The sequence below is a fragment of the Botrytis porri genome (assembly GCF_014898465.1).
Source record: "Botrytis porri strain MUCL 3234 chromosome Unknown BPOR_008, whole genome shotgun sequence".
Lineage (NCBI taxonomy): Eukaryota > Fungi > Ascomycota > Leotiomycetes > Helotiales > Sclerotiniaceae > Botrytis > Botrytis porri.
In genome coordinates, this window is record NW_024066082.1 from 1,384,847 (window position 1) to 1,405,202 (window position 20,356).

Here is a 20,356-nt window from a genome sequence, read left to right on the forward strand (position 1 = left end):
TCACGAGGTTGATATCGATATGATCGAAGTGGGTGTAGGTTTGTAGCAACATGTAATAGCAATCTACACTTTGCCTCGATACCCCGTCACCACCCTTTGTCCTATTTTGACAGTCTGGGTGAGTATCAGACCACTCCCGGTCGTCTAACATCTATGAACAGCAAATAGATTGTTAAAGGAGTTCCGGTTGAAATCAATCCAGGCAAAGACTCAAGCCGAAACACGGATATTCAACGTGAAGCCGACACGGGTTTGACAGAGGGTTGGTCAAATGAAAGAACTGAGAGAGGTCTAATTCTCTTGCAGTGCTTTACATGCAACTAATACGCATAAATATTGTGATTTATGACGATGTTATTACGCAGTTCTCAGTAAGATATCAGACTTTCGCAGGAGAATTCTTACTTCACTCGCATATTAGGATGAGAATACCGAATCTCGAAAGAAATCTTCAGATTGATGCTACTACAAAGTTTCGGGGTCAAATCCTCGGGTGTCAATTCACTAAGCTTTCAGAAAATTGAATTCCAGAATCTTGGATGATTGATATTGCTCAAGTTGGGACTCAAATTGGTCACTTCTCCATATACACCCCTCATTGCAATTCAACCATACAGATATACCACTTTAGTGTGCTGAAACTGCAACAGCCACATCCTGAGCACACTCTCGGCTGGGCTTCATTCAATATTTGCTTCCATGGTACGCCACAAAACAGCACATATCTGTAGTCGTGCTAAAATTCAAAGAGCAACTGTCCAGGTTTCGGATATCTTCAAACGGTATGACGAAATAAACATTCGCGAGACTCTCTGATGACTCTAGAAGCACATCGGTTCTGGGTTCGGTTGTGAATTACCCTTCAAAGTTCATAGGCACCTTTCTAGAAGAAACGACTTGTTCTTTCTCGAAGTATATGATAAAAATAGACGTCAATAATCAGCAGTACATAAGCTCGTGCAAGGAATTGGAATGTGTTCTCTCCAGCAGACAGGGGGGTTTGATGATTGACAGTACAGCACAGTAAGCTCGGGAATCACTACAGTAGCCGATCCTCCTTCATCGCAAATGCAGGTACCAATGGATCACAGCAACCACATCAACAAGATATAATAAAAATCTCTAACAATCATTTGAGATTGAGATAATTGAGACGAGATTTTCTTAGAAAAGTTTCAAGAATCTTGATTTAGCAATTGGTATATCAGGTTTTAATTCCATTCAACCCATTCTTTAAGTTCCTATGTTCCAGCTGCTGCTACACCAATAGTCAAAAGTGGCGAAGCTAAACTTTCCAATTAAGAGTCTTTGGTTACATCTCACAAATCCCACAGCCTCTTTGAGAAATCATATACGGTTCTTTACAAATGATTAAATTTGTCCAGTGGTCGCATCCTTCGCTCGCGATCCAATTGGGTTTATACGTGTTCAGAGAAATAAGTGTTTGATAATGTAGAAATAGATCTTGTCGTGGGATTCTGGCCCCCGGAGATATTCTTATTCTTCTCATCTGAGTTGCGCCGTAATCAAATGGATTGAAGTACTCATTAAAGCTTGCGTCTTTTCATTTAAGATCTTTCATACCCTCTGTCATGTACTTTTAAACCCTTTTCGACCTTTCTTGTTACTTCTTTTCTCTGTCGTTCATTTTATCAAGCTCTCTCGACCGTTACGTCGTGGAGTCTATAATTTCTTTCTTTGTCATGTCTCCCCTGATAATAATTTTGTTTTCTGCTTTGTTCGGAGTTACGAATGCTATACCATGGGCCGCAGCTAAACAGACAGCTACGTATAAGGGGGATGAATGGTCCCCACGACCGACGAACAGGATCATAGAGTCTCGTGACCTGTTTAGAAGAGGCTCATTCGATGTTGATATATGTGGCTGGATTGGAGGAAATAAAGCTCAATCAGTGGGCTGTCGAAGTGGATCTTCATGTATTCATGATACTTCGTATGGAGTTATCGGATGCTGTCCAACCTCGTCAGCTGGATCGGATCCGGTTCCTTGCACGGATGGATTATATACCTCTTGTATCGATCATAATAGTGCTGGATATGCTTCGAATTCTTTCATGGTTAATAATGGTATTTTATCATGGTTAGTGGAAATGTGCGAGATATGAAATAAGTTGCCTAACAGATTCTCAGCCCTTCGAATTCAAACTGTTACAAAGTTAACTACCCAGAAAACTACTCACAATTTGGATGTGGCCCTTCCACTGGAAACATCACAGCAGTGACAACCTTTGCTGGTCAAGCGACAGATGATAACCTGCAGATTGTATATACTGGAGTGACTTTCAACCCAACAATCATAATTCAAAATCCTAGTTATTTTGGAGCAGCCACTTCATTTCCATCTTCAACGTCTGCAACTCCAGCACAGTTCACAGCTTCGGCTACTGCTGGGAAGGGGTCATTGACACCTTCAATCCCAGAATCAACAAGTTCGACAGCTGCAGCATCGAAGGGAAGCTCAAATACTGGGGCGATAGTCGGCGGAACGATTGGTGCTCTGATTGTAATCATAGGAGCATCTATAGCAGCATTCTTTCTCATTCGTAAGAAAAGAAACAAACGAGAGTCAATCGTTCCTCGTGGTGCCATGTCTCCGTGAGTGTTTAGTAAATCTTGTACTACTCAAAGAAACTGACCCTTTCCAGTCCGCGGCTATCAAAACCAACATTTGAAGCAGTTCCTAACCCAACGCCATCTCTACAGCCAATTCACTCTCCAATTTCATTCGGAAATCATTCCCCACCACCTCAAGATCATTACTCTCAGGTGAGCGGCATCAAAAACCTAGGCTATGCACCTGTACCTGTCTTTCAATCTCCTCATCATCGACCCACCACGCCTGCCGGACATGATGCACCCGTGGAAGCACCAACTCCTGATCTTTACGCCCGTAACTTTCGCTCTTCGTCTCCTATACCAGATCGAGATCCATTCCAACCATCACATTCCGAAATACTTCCTGAATCTTACGACACGACTCGAACACGTGGTCCACCCTCCTCAGAGCCTTATCACCCATCGCAATCACCTGAACCTCAGCATTACTACCGATCTCAATCTCCTGAGCCTCAACTGTATTATCACTCCTCCTCCCCCGAACCACAAGCTCTCCGTCCCCGTCCTTCTCGCTCCCCACCACCTGTAAGCACATCTCCAGCCTCAGCCCCAGCTCCAACCACAAACTCGTACAGCCTCCCACCAACCGCCGACCTCCCACCCCTCGATATTATGGAAGACATCCAAACCCCCATCGCCCCCAAAGCCTCTCAAGCAAATTGGCATCTCGCTCTCACCGGAGATCGACGCACCTACGCCCCCACCGACGGCCCCTCCACCTCCGCCGACCACCAACACGAACCCATGCCTGCCATGCCTGCCCTCTACGCCGACATCACAAGCGCCATGGGCGTCGAATCCATGTCACCCCCCGCCGACTCCTTTCTCACACGACAAATCTCCGATCCCAAAAACCCTGGCACCCGTCGCAATTTCTCGCGCAAAGGCCGCGCTGACAAAGAAGGCGTCGAAGATCAAAACAATAATCACGAAAACCAAAACCAAAACCAAAACGAACAAACGGAAGAAGAAGAAGAAGCAGCACACAGCAACAACATCCGGCAATCCGGTTGGACACCCTCCGGTCTCCGCACACGAAATAGTCCCTCTCCGCACTCCGCCCCCAGAATGCCCGATCGCAGGACTCCCGCCCCTATCGGAAGCCACCCCGAGGTCTCCGCGCAGAGATACCCAATGTCTGATCCTCGAGACGAGCAAGTGCGTATTGCGTATACCCCGCATGCGCATGCGGGTGTGAATATAGGAGGACATGGTGGGCCTCCGAGAGGAATGGGGATTGCGAGGAAACCGACTCCGGTTGTTGATCCGAATGCTGTGGAGGGGGGGTGGTTGTGATTCTTTTTGCCGGGGGGGGGGGGGGAATGGGGTAGAGAGGAAGGGGGGAGGAAGGGGGGAGGAAGGGAAGAAGCAATGGATTAATATGAGGAATTTCTTTAATGTATATATGGAGATAGTATACCAGATTCTGACTCATCGCAGATTAGTTGGGTAGGTGAATAGCGAGGCTTGCATGTATGGCATGGGTGGGGATGGGAGCGAGCGGCGAACAACAAACATCCATTTGTATATAAGTTATACAAACTCTCATTTGTTCTCTATTAGCACTTGTGCAATAAACAACTGTGATCAGAATCACCGGGTAAAATAAGTGTCGCAACAAGAAAACATCATCTCAAAAAGTCAATATCGATACAAGTACAATATTACAATATTACAAAGAGCCATGAATCTCGATAGATCTTGCGTCCTACATCTCTACCTATGCTCTATCTAATTCGCTTGCCACTCTTGTTTTCTCAACCTGTGAATCTTTGCTCGCCCAAAATGAGCTTAATGGCGCTTACATCGAATCTGCTCCTATTGCTTTACAATGATTACATACTACAGATGACAAATAAATCCATCAGCATCCGAACTTCTAAACCGTAGAAGGAGCCTCAATACCTAAATCATATTCATGATTCTATTGAAACACAGTCAGTATAGAGACATACTCCTATTGAGAAGAGCTGATCGGGAGTCGCTATTTCACCCCTTCTTCACACACACAGTTCAGAACCAAGACACAAGACACAGTCAAACTCACTGAAAAGACCCAGTCACCGTCACAATCACAAGAATTAAAGATCGTAGTATTCTTAATCCCCTGCTGCCACTAATCAGATACAAATAGCCGACCCCAAGCAGCTGAGCTCACACTATCGTACATACACAACACAAGACAGGAATCTTATCATCCACGCTAGAAAGGTTGTTATCACAAGTTGTTTCCCAATGAACTCCACAACAAGCACACATTTCATCCATAAATCTAGCCAACCATCATCCAAATCGATTCGAAATTCCCTTCCATAACCATTTTCATTCCCACGCAACTAAGACGAGATTTCCGAAATTCAAGATGACAAAACGACAAGACACAGTCCCATTTTATTAAACTCCAGAACAAAATTCGAACTCATTTCATTAAATTGTCTCGTCAAAAGTGGCATCTTCCATAGATTTCGTCAAATAAAAAAACTCAGGACCATAAAGACCAACATGTCAATTTTTAATTACATACCCCCTTCTGGACTCAAGGGTTTCTGCGGCTGAAGGTACGCGGTAGGAACTTTGGGTACTCGTGGCGACCGAGGAGGTTGTGAGATGCCTCTTCTTTCTGCTTTTAGGCTTTCTCGAAAACGTTCATTATCTCGTGATCTGCCGCCAGTGAGTCGCCGCATACCTAATCGAGTACCGGCTGCGAGGGGCTTGATCATATTCTCGAGAAAAAAAGAGCCTTCTCCTGAAGTTGTTGCACGGTCCTCTTCACCATCCGAGAAAACATCCTCACTGAAGTCGTCGTCTGACATGTATGTTATATTGGGATGACCCGATGACGTTGAAGGTGATGTCAAAGCACGCGCGTGTAAGCTGGGTCTAGAGGTAGGGACGAGATTGAAAGCAGCCGGAGTCATGGCATTATTTGATTCCCGTGATGGACGTAAATCCGCAAAGCCATTCTGAAAGGTAGAATTGGTTGCTGAATGAGTGAGAGACTGATGAAGAATAGGTAGAGTTTGTTCGTCATATAATTGAGCCGCAGCGGAATCGAAGTTTTCGCCCGAAAATCCAACTTCTGTAATGGTTCTTGATGACCTGCCATCGCTCGTGGGACTCTGCAGGCTATCTTCAAAGAAGTCGTCCAAGCTGTCCAGCTTCATCATAAGGTCACCAATATTGCCATCGCCTCGAGCCTCATCCGACATCATAGTCTCAGTTCTCTCAGGTTGCGGGAAATAACCGTATTGGAAGTCATCCACATGAAACTCTACATCTGGGGTCGGGGCAACTTCATGATCCGTAGTCTTAGTACTCTGGCACATGTAAAACACAGCATGGACATTAGATCTTGTAATACTAGCTTGCTTCGCAGGCATCGGAATTGACCATCCGGAGTCCTCTGGGATACCAAAGAAACTCTGAGTGTTATCATATTCTTTCCTCATCGCCCTTGAAGAGGACCTCGTCATACTCATACGTAAATGGTGCTTGTCCATCGGAGTTCCAGTCATGGTCATGATCTTGTCTAGTACTTCTAGAGCTTCCATACAAAACTCTGTTTGAAGTAGTCTTAAGAGAGGCGATATAAGATCAGGCCCATGAGAAGCAATCTCCGGCTTTTTCATGTCGATGTCAGGAATGATAGCACATAAAATGCGCATTGTCTTTAACTTATACCATGGTGTACTGTTAGTTAGAGAGCCCATGACGAATGTCAAACTACGGAATTCCCATTTCGGGAAGAATGACTCGCGAAGAGCAGAAACCAGTTGCGCCAGGAAATCTTTGCTAGAACGGTAACGCGATCCAGCGAACCCAATGAGAGCCCGTGAGATAGTGCTGCATCCTTGTGTTTCTGCAACACCCGCGAGTATTTCAGCAGTTTGTATGCTCTTCTGGTCAATATTTGGCTGATCCATAGCATTTAGAAAGCCAGGGAAGTTAGCCAACACTGCAAACAACAATCGACTGTCATCTCCGATAAGCTCATCACTCGGTAATGTAATGAGCTTGTTGATAGTTGCCAGTGTCATGTCAAGACAGGCCGATGAGCGAATACCCTTGTAAACCAAAGCTTGAACTCCTCCAAAGGAACCTTCCCAGTTGGTAGGTCGTCCCTCAGCAAGTAAATCTCTAACCAAGGGGTCATCCAAGTCAAGTTTCGCAAGTAGTTCCTCGAGCATGTGACCAGCTTCTAAAAATTCTTGTTCATTTGTCGTATCTAGACAGGCACATGTTGTCCAAAAGAGTTGAGGGAAAGTGAGTAAGTCAGCAGGGTCGAGTTTACGGATGAGCGTCCGTAATGTCGTGAGTATCTCAATGGAAAATAATTGGGTAGAGTTTTCCAAGTCAGCAATGGTATTTGAAAGTCTTATCAACATATCAGCAAGCATAGACTGGTCGAGTGAAGTGAGAGTGCATCGGAAGACCTGAAATGATCGACATGCAAGATGTCGGACAGGACAGGATGTAGCCCAAGTCAACGATAATTTGGCCCACTGCTCTTGTATTCCAGGATATTTCACCTCGAAATCCCTCACTACCTCACTTGTAACGAGCTCCATACCCGGAGGAACTTTGTTCTCTTGGTCGTATACCTTGCCGCTGTTATCGTCGTAATGCCAGATAACTTTGGGATCATGACGGCGAATCGACTCGATGAAATCTTCGATCGAGTTTTTACTTGGGTTAGTACTCTCGTCATCAATTTGAGAAATTACCAGCTCATGTATCAGATGAATCAACATTTCTCGAGCTTGTTCTTGTACTAGTGGTATATAATGATCCCAAAGGACAGTTACCACTTGCAAAAGAAGAGGAACATTGTCTGCCACGAGCTGAACTGGCGATACCATCAAATCGACGAGTAGTATGAGAGATAGTTGACCCAACGACAGTCCAGTTTGTTTATTTCCAATAGGCAACGCCTCCGAGAGTTCTGCCATATACGGCAGCTTTCCAACATCAGGTGGAGGTGGCAAAAACTCGCGTTTCTCATTGGGGACCATAGCTTTCGGCGTGATCTGCATCAACAAAAACTCCACGACTTTACCGCCAGCAGGAGTGCTGGACAAGAACACTACGATTTGCTTTGCATACTCCACAAAATTTTGTTCTCGCCTATCGAGGCACAATGACATGATAAAATCTAGTACTAATTGAACATTCCCAGCGTGAGGACCTGTGGCAAGCGCTTGCCACAAAGCCTGTACTTCATTGTGAAGAGTACTACTGCATCTAATCGTTATCTCAAACAGATTTGCCAATAGAACGTACGATTGCGCAGTTGGCCCGCCATTCGGATCCAGTTGTAGTTCTATTATTTGAATCCATGGCAGAATGGCGGCAACCATATTTCTTTGTGGTCCAGCCTGGAGCTCTTTGAAATACATAGTAAACTCAGAGAAAATTAAAAATGCCAGTTCGGAATGGTTATTTGACAATCGTTTCGAAATTTCGAATTGAGCAAGCTTGTAAACTGCTTTTGTTTTATCCGAAATGCTGATGTCGAAGTCTTGTATTTTAGAACTCCGCTGCTGTCTCTCCTCCAAAGCACGAAGTATACGGGCAGACTTGATGCGGATATCGCCCAATTCACTTCCAAGTGTGTAAATTCCGATACCCAGCAATCTCCAGAAGGGCATTGGATAGTCTGGATGCTCAATTAGTACCTCAGTCACGACTCCAAAGTAGCTCTGGAGTACTTTGGCTGCTTCCGCAAGATAGCACCTCGTGATAGAATGCTCTAGAAGGTAGGGAAATTCTTTGTTGTGTACTATTAAGTTTTTCAAGGCTCGTCGTCCGATAATATGCATCCGATCACTACCAGTGTTGAATATAGTATCTACCCAGGAGAGCATGCGTCGAATGTCGAATTGCAGATTGGCTCCACTTTCTGTTGTTATGCTGACACGACCTCCGCATAATGCAGCCATTGCGCTAAGAGCTGCAGTCCGAAGGTTCCTTTTTTCGATTTCCATGGCAGCCGTTACAACTCCACGTTCACCAAGTGATTGCTGGTTGATCATCGATTGTCTCATATTGTCTTCTCGCTGTCGTATTTGGTTCTGATTTGGGGAATAGCCACACCAGTCCTCCATAAGAGCAAAGGAAGATTTCCTGGACTCGAATGTCATCCACCGAGAAGGGTCTTTGGTGAGATTGATACCCTCGAAGAGCTCTTCCATTAATCCACAGTAGTGACGACGGAGCTTTTGGAACTCCCAATCCAGCTGAACTTCTCCGTCCATTAGGAAAATCTTGAGGTCCTTTGTGTAGATAACAAGGTTGTTGAGGATCCAATCGTCTTCGTATATCTCCTTCTCTTTCAGAAATGAAGCTGTTAATTTGTATACATGAGTGACTTCAGTTCTTAGCAGATCAGTTCTTCTGTTTCTTCTAGGGCTGCTAGAAGTCCGTTGATGAATACGAGCGCGTGCATCATCGTTACATCGGCTGACTACTCCTTGTAGTTCTTCTAGTAGAGTTTTGTAAATATTGATATTGATTGCTCCAAGTGCCACGACCACTGCATCTCGAATTGACGCTGGACCCACGGAGAGTAGTGGAATAAGGTACTTGAAAAGAACCCTTGCGGAAGTGATCTTCTCTAATGCTTGGTTTGGCTTCGAACCTTTTCGGTAGTGTTGCGTTATTGGCGGCGATGATTGCTGCTGGCCACCCTTGTCAGAGAGCGTGGTGCATGCAACGATAAGATAGAGCTTCCATTGTTCAATGAGTACTTCTGGTGGGGTAGTTGATGACCTTGACAATAAGCGGCCGCTCCCAGTGTCATAGCCATATTGCGGGCCACGATTTGCTTCTGACAATACAACGATACCTCTGTACATCTGAAGGATTCGATTACATATCAGTTCCCGTCCCAGCGTCACAGCGAATGGACAACGATCGTAACTGATTCGTATTAAATTCGGAAAGATTTTGAACCATAGAGTGGTGTCATAAGAGACATCGCTGCTGCAAAGCTCAATCAAGTCACTCTCATTCCTTTCTGTCAGGTCTGTCTTCTGTAAGCCACGTTGCAATCTACTTCGCTCTGCAACAGACAAGGTCTCGTCATTGAAATCCATTACTCCTTTGGCATCCCCTTCAAGGATATGTATCAACCGACCATTGTCCTTACCCAGGGCAGTGTCAAATTCTGTGATCAGACGCAAGACTGTAACTGCAAAGGCACGTACTCGCCTTGACTGTGAACATAAGAAGAACAAGCCATGCGACTCGACCTCATCAACATGTGCCCAGATCCCAGACAAATCTAGTTGAACGCCCCTCTTGTCGGCAGACCCATCTTCTGAGACATCCGATGCAGCGTCCTTCATTTTGTTTTTGATCTCTTCAATCCAGATCTGAAGCAGCTCCACATAGAGCTTCAGAGTATTCTCAATGTGTCCTGGGCCAAGCATGCCACCATCAGACATGGTAGAATATCTGTCATCAAAAGTGAAGATAAAACGAGCAAACCCAATGGTAACCGGCTGAGCGTGAGACTGTCTAGCAATTGATTTCAAAGACTGTGCCGATGACTCTGCAATATTATACTGCACGTGAGCGGTGCCGGTGCAGAGGAGATTCACAAGAATGCTGAATGGTATATCGGCTGACAAACACCTAGGTAGTGCTTGTACTGCAACATGAAATAGCTCGTAGAATCCTTGTTTTTGCTCTGATGGAGTTAGGTGGTCGTCTCGGCGAAAGTTGAAGCTCTCAGCCAGTGGGGTTTTGGGTATGGGTCCATTGAACTTTTCGTCCAACACGGCTTGACCTCCAAAAGTATTGTCGCAGATGATAGTAATTTTACCTAAAATTTCACAAAATTTCGCGTAATATTCTTTGGCGATATCACCAAGTGTATTGGTAATCACGGGTCGCGAGAGTCTTTCTTCCCGGCTGGGAACTACTAGAGACGGGGTAATGGGGCTGCGAGGTGCTGTCATAATGGGTGAAGTCGGCATCCTTTCGAAGACTGGTAACGGTGAGTAGTGCTGTGGAAATGGTGGACAGCCTTGTTCACCCTTCTCTAGATCTGACATGATGGCAAGGAACGCTCGAATCCCTACAACCATTTTTTCTGGTTCTAACTGTTCGACTTTGAGTTCCCGCCCAGAAGCGAATAAGTCTGCATTAATTAAAGGGAAGACTATCGTCCGGAAACAGAAATCTTGATACTTGAAGCCAATGATGCGTATGATCTGGATTAATGGTTCGATGATTGACGAATCCGTTGAGATATAGGACTTCTTGCCAGGAGGTAATACAAGTCTCATGACGTCTTCTAGTTTTTTGATTGTGGCATTTGTGGGTTCATTTGTGCGGTGTAAATAGGTCCATACAAGCCTCGAGATCACCTGTAGACAAATTGGTCTAGTTCTTGGTTCCTTCATTTTTGCCTGCAAGGGCAATACCAGCTGGAGCCATTGTGTTGAGAAGGTATCTGTGGGAGAAACGCAGAGTAACGTAGCTGTCAATGGAAACGCAACAGCCCAGTGACGAGGTTTGATAAACATCGAAGCCAGTCTAGGACCTATGGTTGCTAACACTTCGGTCCACTTCGGCATATTGAGTTCCGTGTTTGCTGTGGCAGCAATTGGCAGAAGAAGTATTTCAAGGGCCATACAATAAGCATATTTCAGTTGTTGTCCATGAGATTTTAGAAAGAATCTACCAAGATTGATCATGAAATCGCAAGATTGGTCCCACGCTTCCTCAGGGTATGTCTTGAGACGAATGTGCTTCATACCACCGAGAACTAAAACCATTCGCCCTTCGATGTCCCTGTTCACTGGACTTTTGATCACCAGATCCTTCTGCGACTTCTCGAGGTCTGCTATGAAGCGATCAGTGACACTATCGAAATTGATCTCAGCCATAACGCCAAGTAATTGACTGAACAAGAACCAGTTGGCCATCTTGAGAGGCGAAGTACTCAGTTGATCTGCGTCGGCAATCTTCAGTTGTCCAAAAATAATCCCTTCTAGCTTTTCTTCCATCTCAGGAGTTATACGGGCCAATGTACTCTGGCCAATGACTTCCATTAAGACTCGGCACAGTATAAATATTGAAGCTGTTGATCGTCGTTCTGCTTGAGCGACAAATTCTTGTCGCGCAGCGATAGTTGGCAGACCAGCCATTAGATCGTCTTGGTGCATATGCGGTGGCTCAGTGTCCCTCCGAGGGAGTTGGCCCGGGAGTAAATTGCCGCGAGACTATAGAGTTTCATAAGCAACGGACATAGATACTTGGAAATTTCAAGCATACCTGTTGAAGCTGAATCCTAGCCTCGTTGGCAGCATCACTCTTGTTCTTTCGCCATAGCATCATTGAATCAATGAGAGGCTTAGGTTTCTGGCTTGCGATATGACCCAAAGCAGAGATCAGTTGATCAAATGCCGGGTCTACTCCCATTCCGCATATATGTTCAATTTGAGGTTCTGGGTCCAGTGGTAAAGTAACACACTGTGAGATCTTTTCCTCTGCTTGCGCAATAAACTGGAGCATGACATTAGAAGTTATGCCAACAAAATGGTCAAGGAGGACTGACTGAAGTGAACAAGACATGCAGAGCATACTCGCCAACAGTTTTCAACTCGTCCTTATGATGTCTTGAATGGGAATGATGATGCGCATGATTTCTTCGACTCCTGCCACTATTACTATTACCACGCTCCATATTTCTCTGCATGTTGCCTGATGGCACATTTTCGGCCGCTGAAGGGCTCCGGGAGGGGACAAATGTTGTATTTGAGCTAAAAGAGGTTCCGCTGGTCATGCTGGATGCGCTGGAGGAGAAATTCGAATCGCCCATGACCGATGCATCGGTCCAATCTCCACCTGCAGCAGCAATTATCTGCGGGCTCAGCGGGCTTGTAGATAAACTCCCAAAGCTCCCATTCCTGGACCGCTGTATGCCATTAACGATGCTAGTATTTCGGTGATGGCTCTTCGCATCTGCATCTATAGACCCCCCTCTCGTACTACCTGTGTAGTGTCGCGGTGATAGATTGGCAGGTTGGGAGGGCGATTCGGAGAAAGCGGCCTTAAGTCCTGCGAAAAATGACTGGTTCGCACTTGGCTCTCGAGAGTGAACACCGGATCTCGAGTTGGTGGTATACGAGCGTTTCAAGGTTGCAGGGTACGTAGTCACATCAATGTCGATGGGCGAGAAGTTTTCTGTTATACCTTCAGCACGATGCTCTGGAAATGATGCTTGAGAGAAGTATCAGCAAGGATGTGTCTCATATGTAAATAAGGGCTGGTCCCCTAGAAATGTAATGCAATGCTTTGCGTTAAGTTCTGAGGGTCGGGAAGTTTGAGCTAAAACACCCTACCGGGCGTGGGACTCACTCATTCTGTCACGGGATATAGCCCATATAATTCTCCCTACATTCTCTACTTCCTTGTTCCTCTCATCATTAGACCAGTTGGCTATAGCAATACAGTTGCTGATATCGTCGCAGCTTCAATTGGTACTTTCTCTAAACGTTTTGATGCTCTAAACCTACGATTTGAAGAATATCGCGAATGTTCATAGTAGGTTTTGTGTTAGCAGCCAATGATCGTCCAACCCCTGGAACAGACCCCTGATGCCGCTGAGAGCCAGCCCCAGCCCCAGCCCCAGCCCATGGAACGAACATCTCACACAATGTAAATCGTAGACAGAAAAACCAGTGCATGTACAGGTAGGTAGGTACGTCCAGAATAATTACGTTGCACTTTCACGTGAGCTCAACCCAGCAACACGAGACTAGAATATGGATTGTGCAGATTGTTAAGTATCAGATCAACACTTGCTACTCAGTTCTTCTCTGCATATCAATCATTCATGACTCGGTTGTGATGATTACCTTGAAAGACTAGGAATGTTCAAAATAAGAATCAATAGTGCCTACAACTACTACCTATTGGTTAGATAGAATGCAATTATTAATTATTCCTGTGGTAGTGGTAGTGATACCGGAGTAGAGATGAGCTGGCTGACACGGATCCTTCTCTTCCTTTCCCTTCCCTTTCCACGATTTGCCTAGAGAGCCGGGACGAAAGATCCCATGTCGGTAATCGATAGCGCATTGAGCTGTGTGCTACGTTCTAGATACCTATTCCATATCTCTGAATAGGCAGATACGTGCAGAGTAGATTGATGAATTTCCGGTGAATCCTCCGTTCAAGACGTCTCGAACCTTGAAGGGCTCATCTATTAATACTCACTTACCTATACCCCTTTTGTTGAGAGTATTGACGAAACGGCTGAGATATCTTTCGACTCCACGTTACACAAGCTCTGGGCAATATTGGATGTTTAAGATACCTACCTAGGCAAGGCAAGGCAGCCTAGGCAAGGCAGGTATCGAGTGAGAGAAAAGGAAGAATGAAGCGATTCCTTTCCATCGTGTCGTGCGAGAAATACCATAATCACAAGGTATCTGATAGGGATATATAGAGGATGTGGTAACGGTCACCATGACCAAGCATACTGGCTCATGTCAGCAGGCTCCTGGGTAAGATGACATGATTTTCCTCTTCAAGTATCCAGCATATCCAGCACCACCACTCCAATTTCCTCGGAGTCAATATCCAAATCTGATTGCAGCATCCTCATATACCGGATCCGATATTTTGCTACAAATTCGAAAAGTTGATGATGATGTAAGTATGTATCCCACTCAGCACTCCCTTGTCCTCGCATGATATTACAGCACTGCTCGCATGATACTGTTGTTCTAGATCTACCTTGTACCCAGGTACATATAATTAGAGAAGACAAGGAGTCAAGGACAGCAGTCAATTCCAATTCCGAGGACTCCTAAGGCCGAAGGTCAAAATCATATAACTCCGTTGGTCCCACCAAGTTACACTACCCTCCGAGCCCCCCACTGCGGAATCTCGGATCTTTCCGGCGGCCGGTACATTTGTCACTGTGCGTGCGCCTCAATGGCAATTAGCCCAGTGCCGATATCTCATACCGTGTGGAAATATCTGTGATGAAGGAGGTCTGATATGATGGAACGCTCACCTACCTGCTGCTTATTAGTAGTTTCAAGTTGAGGAGGAGGATGGTGGTTGAGTAGACACGCCGAAAGGAACCGCTTATCCTCGTAGAACAGAAAAACATTGAATATTCTAACTAAGTCTTACATCTCTCTCGAGTCTCTGAATACTACCTACGATGTTTTGTCCACGGAACTACAAGGGGGGCGCATGCCGGAAATTCCATCTCCCTAGAAACCCGGAGTTATAATTGATTGACAGCCAGCCGAGCCAGCATCCAACATGCACACGGAGCACCCAGAGCACACAGAGCACCCAGAGCAAGATGCATAGAAGTTCCCCATCCATGTAGTATATCAAAAGAAACACGGTATAAATGGTACTTTGCTGGGTGTGCTTGTTGCTTCTTCTCTTTCCCATTCTCGTTGTCTTCTTTCCAACAAGCATTGCCCTTCTCCCAGTACCAATCTGGTTACTAGGTACTCAACTATAAAGTTTCACACCTACATATATCTCCTACCTACGTGGCTTTCATCGGCGTCCTTCACTGTCCTTTCCGATCTCCAGCTAGGTAGGTAGGTAGGTACCTACTTTGTAGGTACGAAGCACACCACTCTGCGCCACACATCTCCAGCCACACCCATCGTTTCCAACCTTAGCCCTGGTCCACGTTCCCGAGGTCTTCCATTCACCACCTGGGCAGGCCTGCACCGCCACTTCGACTTTCACATCCATCCATTCACTTCGATCAACATTCATTTCACATCCAAGGTTTGAATCTGGTCATACTTTCGGCGTCTTTTCGGATCTCAAACAAGATTTCGACGGCTTCCGACCGCTTCCGATCCCATTGAACACGTTGCCTTTGATTTTGCCTTTGCCTTTGCCTTTGCCTCCACTGTCTTTCCGCGGCCCAACGACCAACGGGTTAACCGTGCCCTCTGATTAGAAAGTAAGAGAACACTTCTCACACAGACTCGACTCGGCTAGGCTTGTGATTGATCGTCCTCAAAGATCCAAATAGTTTACCGTAGTTACAACCTACATTTTGTTTTGTACATGTGTACATAATAATTTATATCTGGCTCTGGCGATACGATATTTAACCTTATTTCATTTTTCCAAACACAGTCAGCATAGCGGCGACTCAACTCATCAACTAGCCAGGTGTCATTTCTTCTCGGCTCTTGCCTGAGCATAAGTTCACTCATATCCCCTCCGTCGTCTGCGATTATCCTCTCTTTCAAGTTCCTCTGAACAGCCGGCAGATCTTCCAGGTTCAAGATGGGTGGACAACTTGACGTCCTGGACATTGTCGTCCTCGGCGTTTTAGCTTTGGGAACGATAGCATACTTTACAAAGGGAAAATACTGGGGTATCGTGAAGGATCCCTATGCTACCAGTTATGCCGCCACCAATGGGAACAAACCCGCAAAGACAAGAAATATCGTTGAGAAGATGGACGAGTCCAATAAGAACTGCGTCGTCTTCTATGGCTCGCAGACTGGCACCGCAGAAGATTATGCTTCTAGATTGGCAAAGGAAGGCAAGAGTCGTTACGGCTTGGAGACCATGGTAGCAGACTTGGAAGACTATGATTACGACAGTCTCGATACTTTTGGCGAAGACAAAGTCGCAATTTTCGTCCTGGCTACATATGGTGAGGGTGAACCAACCGATAACGCTGTTGATTTCTATGAATTTTTCATGAATGAGGATGTTGAGTTTTCCAGTGGTGAGAAGTCGCTTGCAAACCTCAAGTTCATTGCATTTGGTCTCGGAAACAACACCTACGAACACTACAACTCAATGGTCAGAAACGTCACAAAGGCTCTCGAGAAGCTCGGCGCTACAAGAATTGGTGAAGCCGGTGAGGGAGACGATGGAGCTGGTACTATGGAAGAAGACTTTTTGGCCTGGAAGGACCCAATGTGGACTGCATTGGCTGAAAAGATGGGACTCGAGGAACGTGAAGTTGTTTATGAACCGGTCTTCGCTATCACAAACAGAGAAGAGTTGACAAAGGATTCCTCGGAAGTTTATCTCGGCGAGCCAAACAAGATGCATTTAGAGGGCACATCGAAGGGTCCTTACAACGCTCACAACCCTTACATTGCACCTATTTCTGAATCCAAGGAGCTTTTCAGCGTCAAAGACCGAAATTGTTTGCACTTGGAAATCGACATCAGTGGATCTAACCTCAGCTATCAAACCGGAGATCACATTGCAGTTTGGCCAACAAATGCCGGGAGAGAAGTGGACCGTTTCTTCAATGTTACTGGGCTTTCTTCCAAGAAGGATTCTGTCATTACCGTCAAAGCACTGGATGCAACTGCAAAGGTCCCCTTCCCCACGCCAACTACATACGATGCTATTATCAGATATCACATGGAGATATGCGCACCTGTATCACGTCAATTCATTGCCACTTTGGCCGCCTTTGCCCCCAATGACACCATCAAGGCCGAAATGGAAAAGCTTGGTGGTGATAAGGATTACTTTCACCAAAAGATCAGCAGCAACTATTTGAATATCGCTCAGGTTTTGCAGGAAGTTGGTGGTCAAGAAAAGTGGAGCGCCATCCCATTTTCTGCTTTCATTGAAGGCTTAGGCAAGATTCAACCTCGTTACTACTCTATTTCGTCTTCCTCGCTTGTACAAAAGACAAAGATCTCCATTACGGCTGTTGTCGAGTCGATTGATATTCCTGGGAGAACCGATGCTTTGAAGGGTGTTACCACAAACTATCTCCTTGCATTGAAACAGAAGCAACATGGCGACGACCATCCTGATCCTCATGGTCTCACATACGAAATCACAGGACCACGCAATAAGTATGATGGCATTCACGTCCCGGTACACGTAAGGCACTCCAACTTCAAGCTCCCATCCGATCCATCCAAGCCTGTCATCATGATTGGTCCTGGAACTGGTGTTGCCCCTTTCAGGGCATTTGTCCAGGAAAGAGCTGCACAGGCAAAGGCTGGCGAGAATGTTGGTCGAACAATCTTATTCTTTGGATGTAGAAAGTCTACAGAAGATTTTATGTACAAAGATGAATGGAAGGTGAGTACATCCTCTTTCCTCTCAAGAATGAAATAGAGGAGCAGTTTGGCTAACATTTCACCAGGAATACGAAGAAGCCCTTGGCGACAAGTTCTCGCTCATTACTGCATTCTCTCGTGAGGGCAAGGAAAAGGTCTATGTCCAGCACCGTCTCAAGGAACACGCCAAAGAAATCAACGATCTTCTCATGCAAAAGGCCTACTTCTATGTTTGTGGTGATGCCGCAAACATGGCTAGAGAAGTCAATACTGTTCTTGGTAAAATCATATCAGAGCAACGTGGCATCCCAGAATCAAAGGCTGAAGATGTTGTAAAAAGTATGCGATCCGCCAATCAATACCAGGTATGTTATTTTTAAGCTTTTACCTTCCTTTCTGCATTGTCTACTGCTCCATCAAGTTGTCCGCCACTTCACTCGACTACTTGGATGATGGATTGCGATAATCGGAGCAACTCCAGCTACGAGGTCTTCACCAATTCTATCACTTGCCGTACCGCCTTCAACATTTAAAGTCTTTCTTGTACAAACATAATCTAACATAATTATAGGAGGACGTGTGGTCATAAATACATTATTTTCGTTTACACACGTATCTGTGCCTCGAAAAATTTCACTCATCTTCCATATCCTACACTGCTATCAGCCCCCGAACCCACTACGCCTCTCTTTTCTTCTTCAGCAAAATCTTTCTAGAAATTTCCACTCCTCTTTGATAATTACCGAATGTGATGTTGAATGCCATGCGGTCATCCAGCTCGCCTGCATAGTTTGCCTCTACCACACCTTGTAATCGCTTGCTTGTTTGCTACCTCACGCGCACAAAACTATCAAGCTACCGAATCGGATCATTGGCTCGAAGATCTATCATTTACTTGAGACTCGAAAGCAAAGTAAACCTCGTCTTTTTTCCTTTACAAAATCGAGCACAGTATTTGCAATGGGTGGATCTAGACAGATTTGGATGGAGTTTGATTTTTTTGACAAACGGATCTACCTACTCGAGGCTTGATCGTTTGTTTGCAAGGATTGGATTTAGACTGTGATGTGTGCTATGATCTTTTCACACGGAGGTTTCTAACGAATAGTTATGAATGAAATGGAGCGAACGGCACGGAACACCACGGAGGCTGGCTGGGATGCAACGAGAAGGGACGGGGAGGGGAAGAGAAGCTTGTCACTGGTTCGTTATTTACAGCCAGTAAATTACTTACGATGCACGCATGAGAACATAGAAAGCAGATCTCATATGTATCTTTTTTTAAGTCTCTTTTTCAAACGTTTTTCTTGTTAGATAGGTTGGGTGGTGTACCTAAAGTACTTAGGTAGTCGATATACCAATTAGAAAGATTTAAAATCACTACTTTTGTGTATTGATGGGTATATCTCGAGCTTGCGAGACGAATGATCTTTAGAGAATGCTTTTGCCGAGTAGAAGAAAACGTTATGCAAAAGTCAAGAATTAGATGCTGATAATTTATGAGCAATCTCTCTTACCACAGTTCAGAGACAGTCTCAAAGCATCGACAACTCATATTAGGGCTGTGGAAGAACGAGTATGTAGTTGGCTACCTACCTACCTAGTAGTTTATTACTATCCAAAGCATCCACCTAGGTAGGTATCTCATTTAAGTAGTGTTAGCATTCATCATTATTAGCATGTGAAAGTTTTAGAATTCGAAAGTTAAGATGTTAAGATGCTACGATGTAATTAGAACTTAGGTTAGACTTTAGGGTTAGGCAAACTCAAGATTTTTAGCATTTCATCAAGGGTTTGTATGGGGTGGGCCTAGGAAGTGGACCCTTTTCTCAGAATTTATTCCTTTACTCGGGATATCTTCTCATCTGTACGAAGTATGCCCGCCCGGATACTAGGTAGCTGGGGGGTCCTAGGTAATGGTTCATTTAACACATTACTCTGTCTAGGTACTAGGTAGTTATATAATTTGTATCTGTTGATCTAGCAGTATACTGACCTGATGTAAGATTACCCTAAATCATCTTCTTTACGTTTCGATATGAGAGCTCTACAACCTGCTTACCGCACACGATCTGGTTTTGTGACACAAAGTGTATTTTATTCTACTCCGTAATCCATTCCTTACAAAATCGACATTACAACTCCAAGACTCTATGGAAAAGTCTAATCAAAGAAAAATCCTGCTCGAGTCCTCAAGGACCCAAATCTCCAAACCCCCCTAGGTCCCATGACATCACACACGAACACTCCATCCCATGCCTCACTCTCCATAGACCTCTAAACCCCAAGTCATCAAATCATAGAAACCGAACCCATTCAAAATCCAAATTCAAATACAAACTATCTACTATCTACCATACACCTACCTATCTCAAGAGAGTGTATAGAAAAACAACCCACGTGTAACGTGTAACAACCACCTAATAGTTAGTCACAAAAATACGTCTTCGCGGCTACCTCCTCGATTCGTCGTTTGCCACTCCTAATGTGAGTGTCTAGACGAGTCTAGACGCGGGAGGGGACGGCAGCGAAGGTGGATAGCCGAGCCGGTGGGTGAGTCAGGTGGGATGGAATCGTGTGGAAAGAATATGTATGGGGATTTTGGATTGTGGAGTTAAGTGTCCTCTATAGGAACTTTTTCATGTGAAGTTCTCCATGTGAAATGG

The 20,356-nt window shown here is 45.1% G+C and overlaps 4 protein-coding genes across 4 annotated transcripts; 3 read left to right on the forward strand and 1 right to left on the reverse strand.

Moving 5' to 3' along the window:
- Nucleotides 1-749: 749 nt before the first annotated feature.
- EAF01_006531 (uncharacterized protein) lies at nt 750-3,933 on the forward strand (the record flags this gene model as incomplete). The annotated part of the gene is made up of 3 exons (XM_038914785.1): nt 750-2,101; nt 2,152-2,616; nt 2,667-3,933. The coding sequence occupies exons 1-3, from the start codon at nt 1,704-1,706 to the stop codon at nt 3,931-3,933; spliced, it is 2,130 nt and encodes a 709-aa protein (XP_038769740.1). The 5' UTR covers nt 750-1,703.
- Nucleotides 3,934-5,153: 1,220 nt separating this feature from the next.
- EAF01_006532 (uncharacterized protein) lies at nt 5,154-13,009 on the reverse strand (the record flags this gene model as incomplete). The annotated part of the gene is made up of 4 exons (XM_038914786.1): nt 5,154-11,867; nt 11,920-12,150; nt 12,203-12,867; nt 13,006-13,009. 4 exons carry the CDS (start codon nt 13,007-13,009, stop codon nt 5,154-5,156), a joined length of 7,614 nt encoding a protein of 2,537 aa, XP_038769741.1.
- A 1,129-nt stretch (nt 13,010-14,138) lies between these two features.
- Nucleotides 14,139-14,488, forward strand: EAF01_006533 (uncharacterized protein; the record flags this gene model as incomplete). The annotated part of the gene is made up of 3 exons (XM_038914787.1): nt 14,139-14,156; nt 14,185-14,304; nt 14,414-14,488. The coding sequence occupies 3 exons, from the start codon at nt 14,139-14,141 to the stop codon at nt 14,486-14,488; spliced, it is 213 nt and encodes a 70-aa protein (XP_038769742.1).
- A 1,442-nt stretch (nt 14,489-15,930) lies between these two features.
- Nucleotides 15,931-18,279, forward strand: EAF01_006534 (uncharacterized protein; the record flags this gene model as incomplete). The annotated part of the gene is made up of 3 exons (XM_038914788.1): nt 15,931-17,712; nt 17,777-18,055; nt 18,262-18,279. The coding sequence occupies 3 exons, from the start codon at nt 15,931-15,933 to the stop codon at nt 18,277-18,279; spliced, it is 2,079 nt and encodes a 692-aa protein (XP_038769743.1).
- Between the last annotated feature and the right edge of the window lie 2,077 nt (nt 18,280-20,356).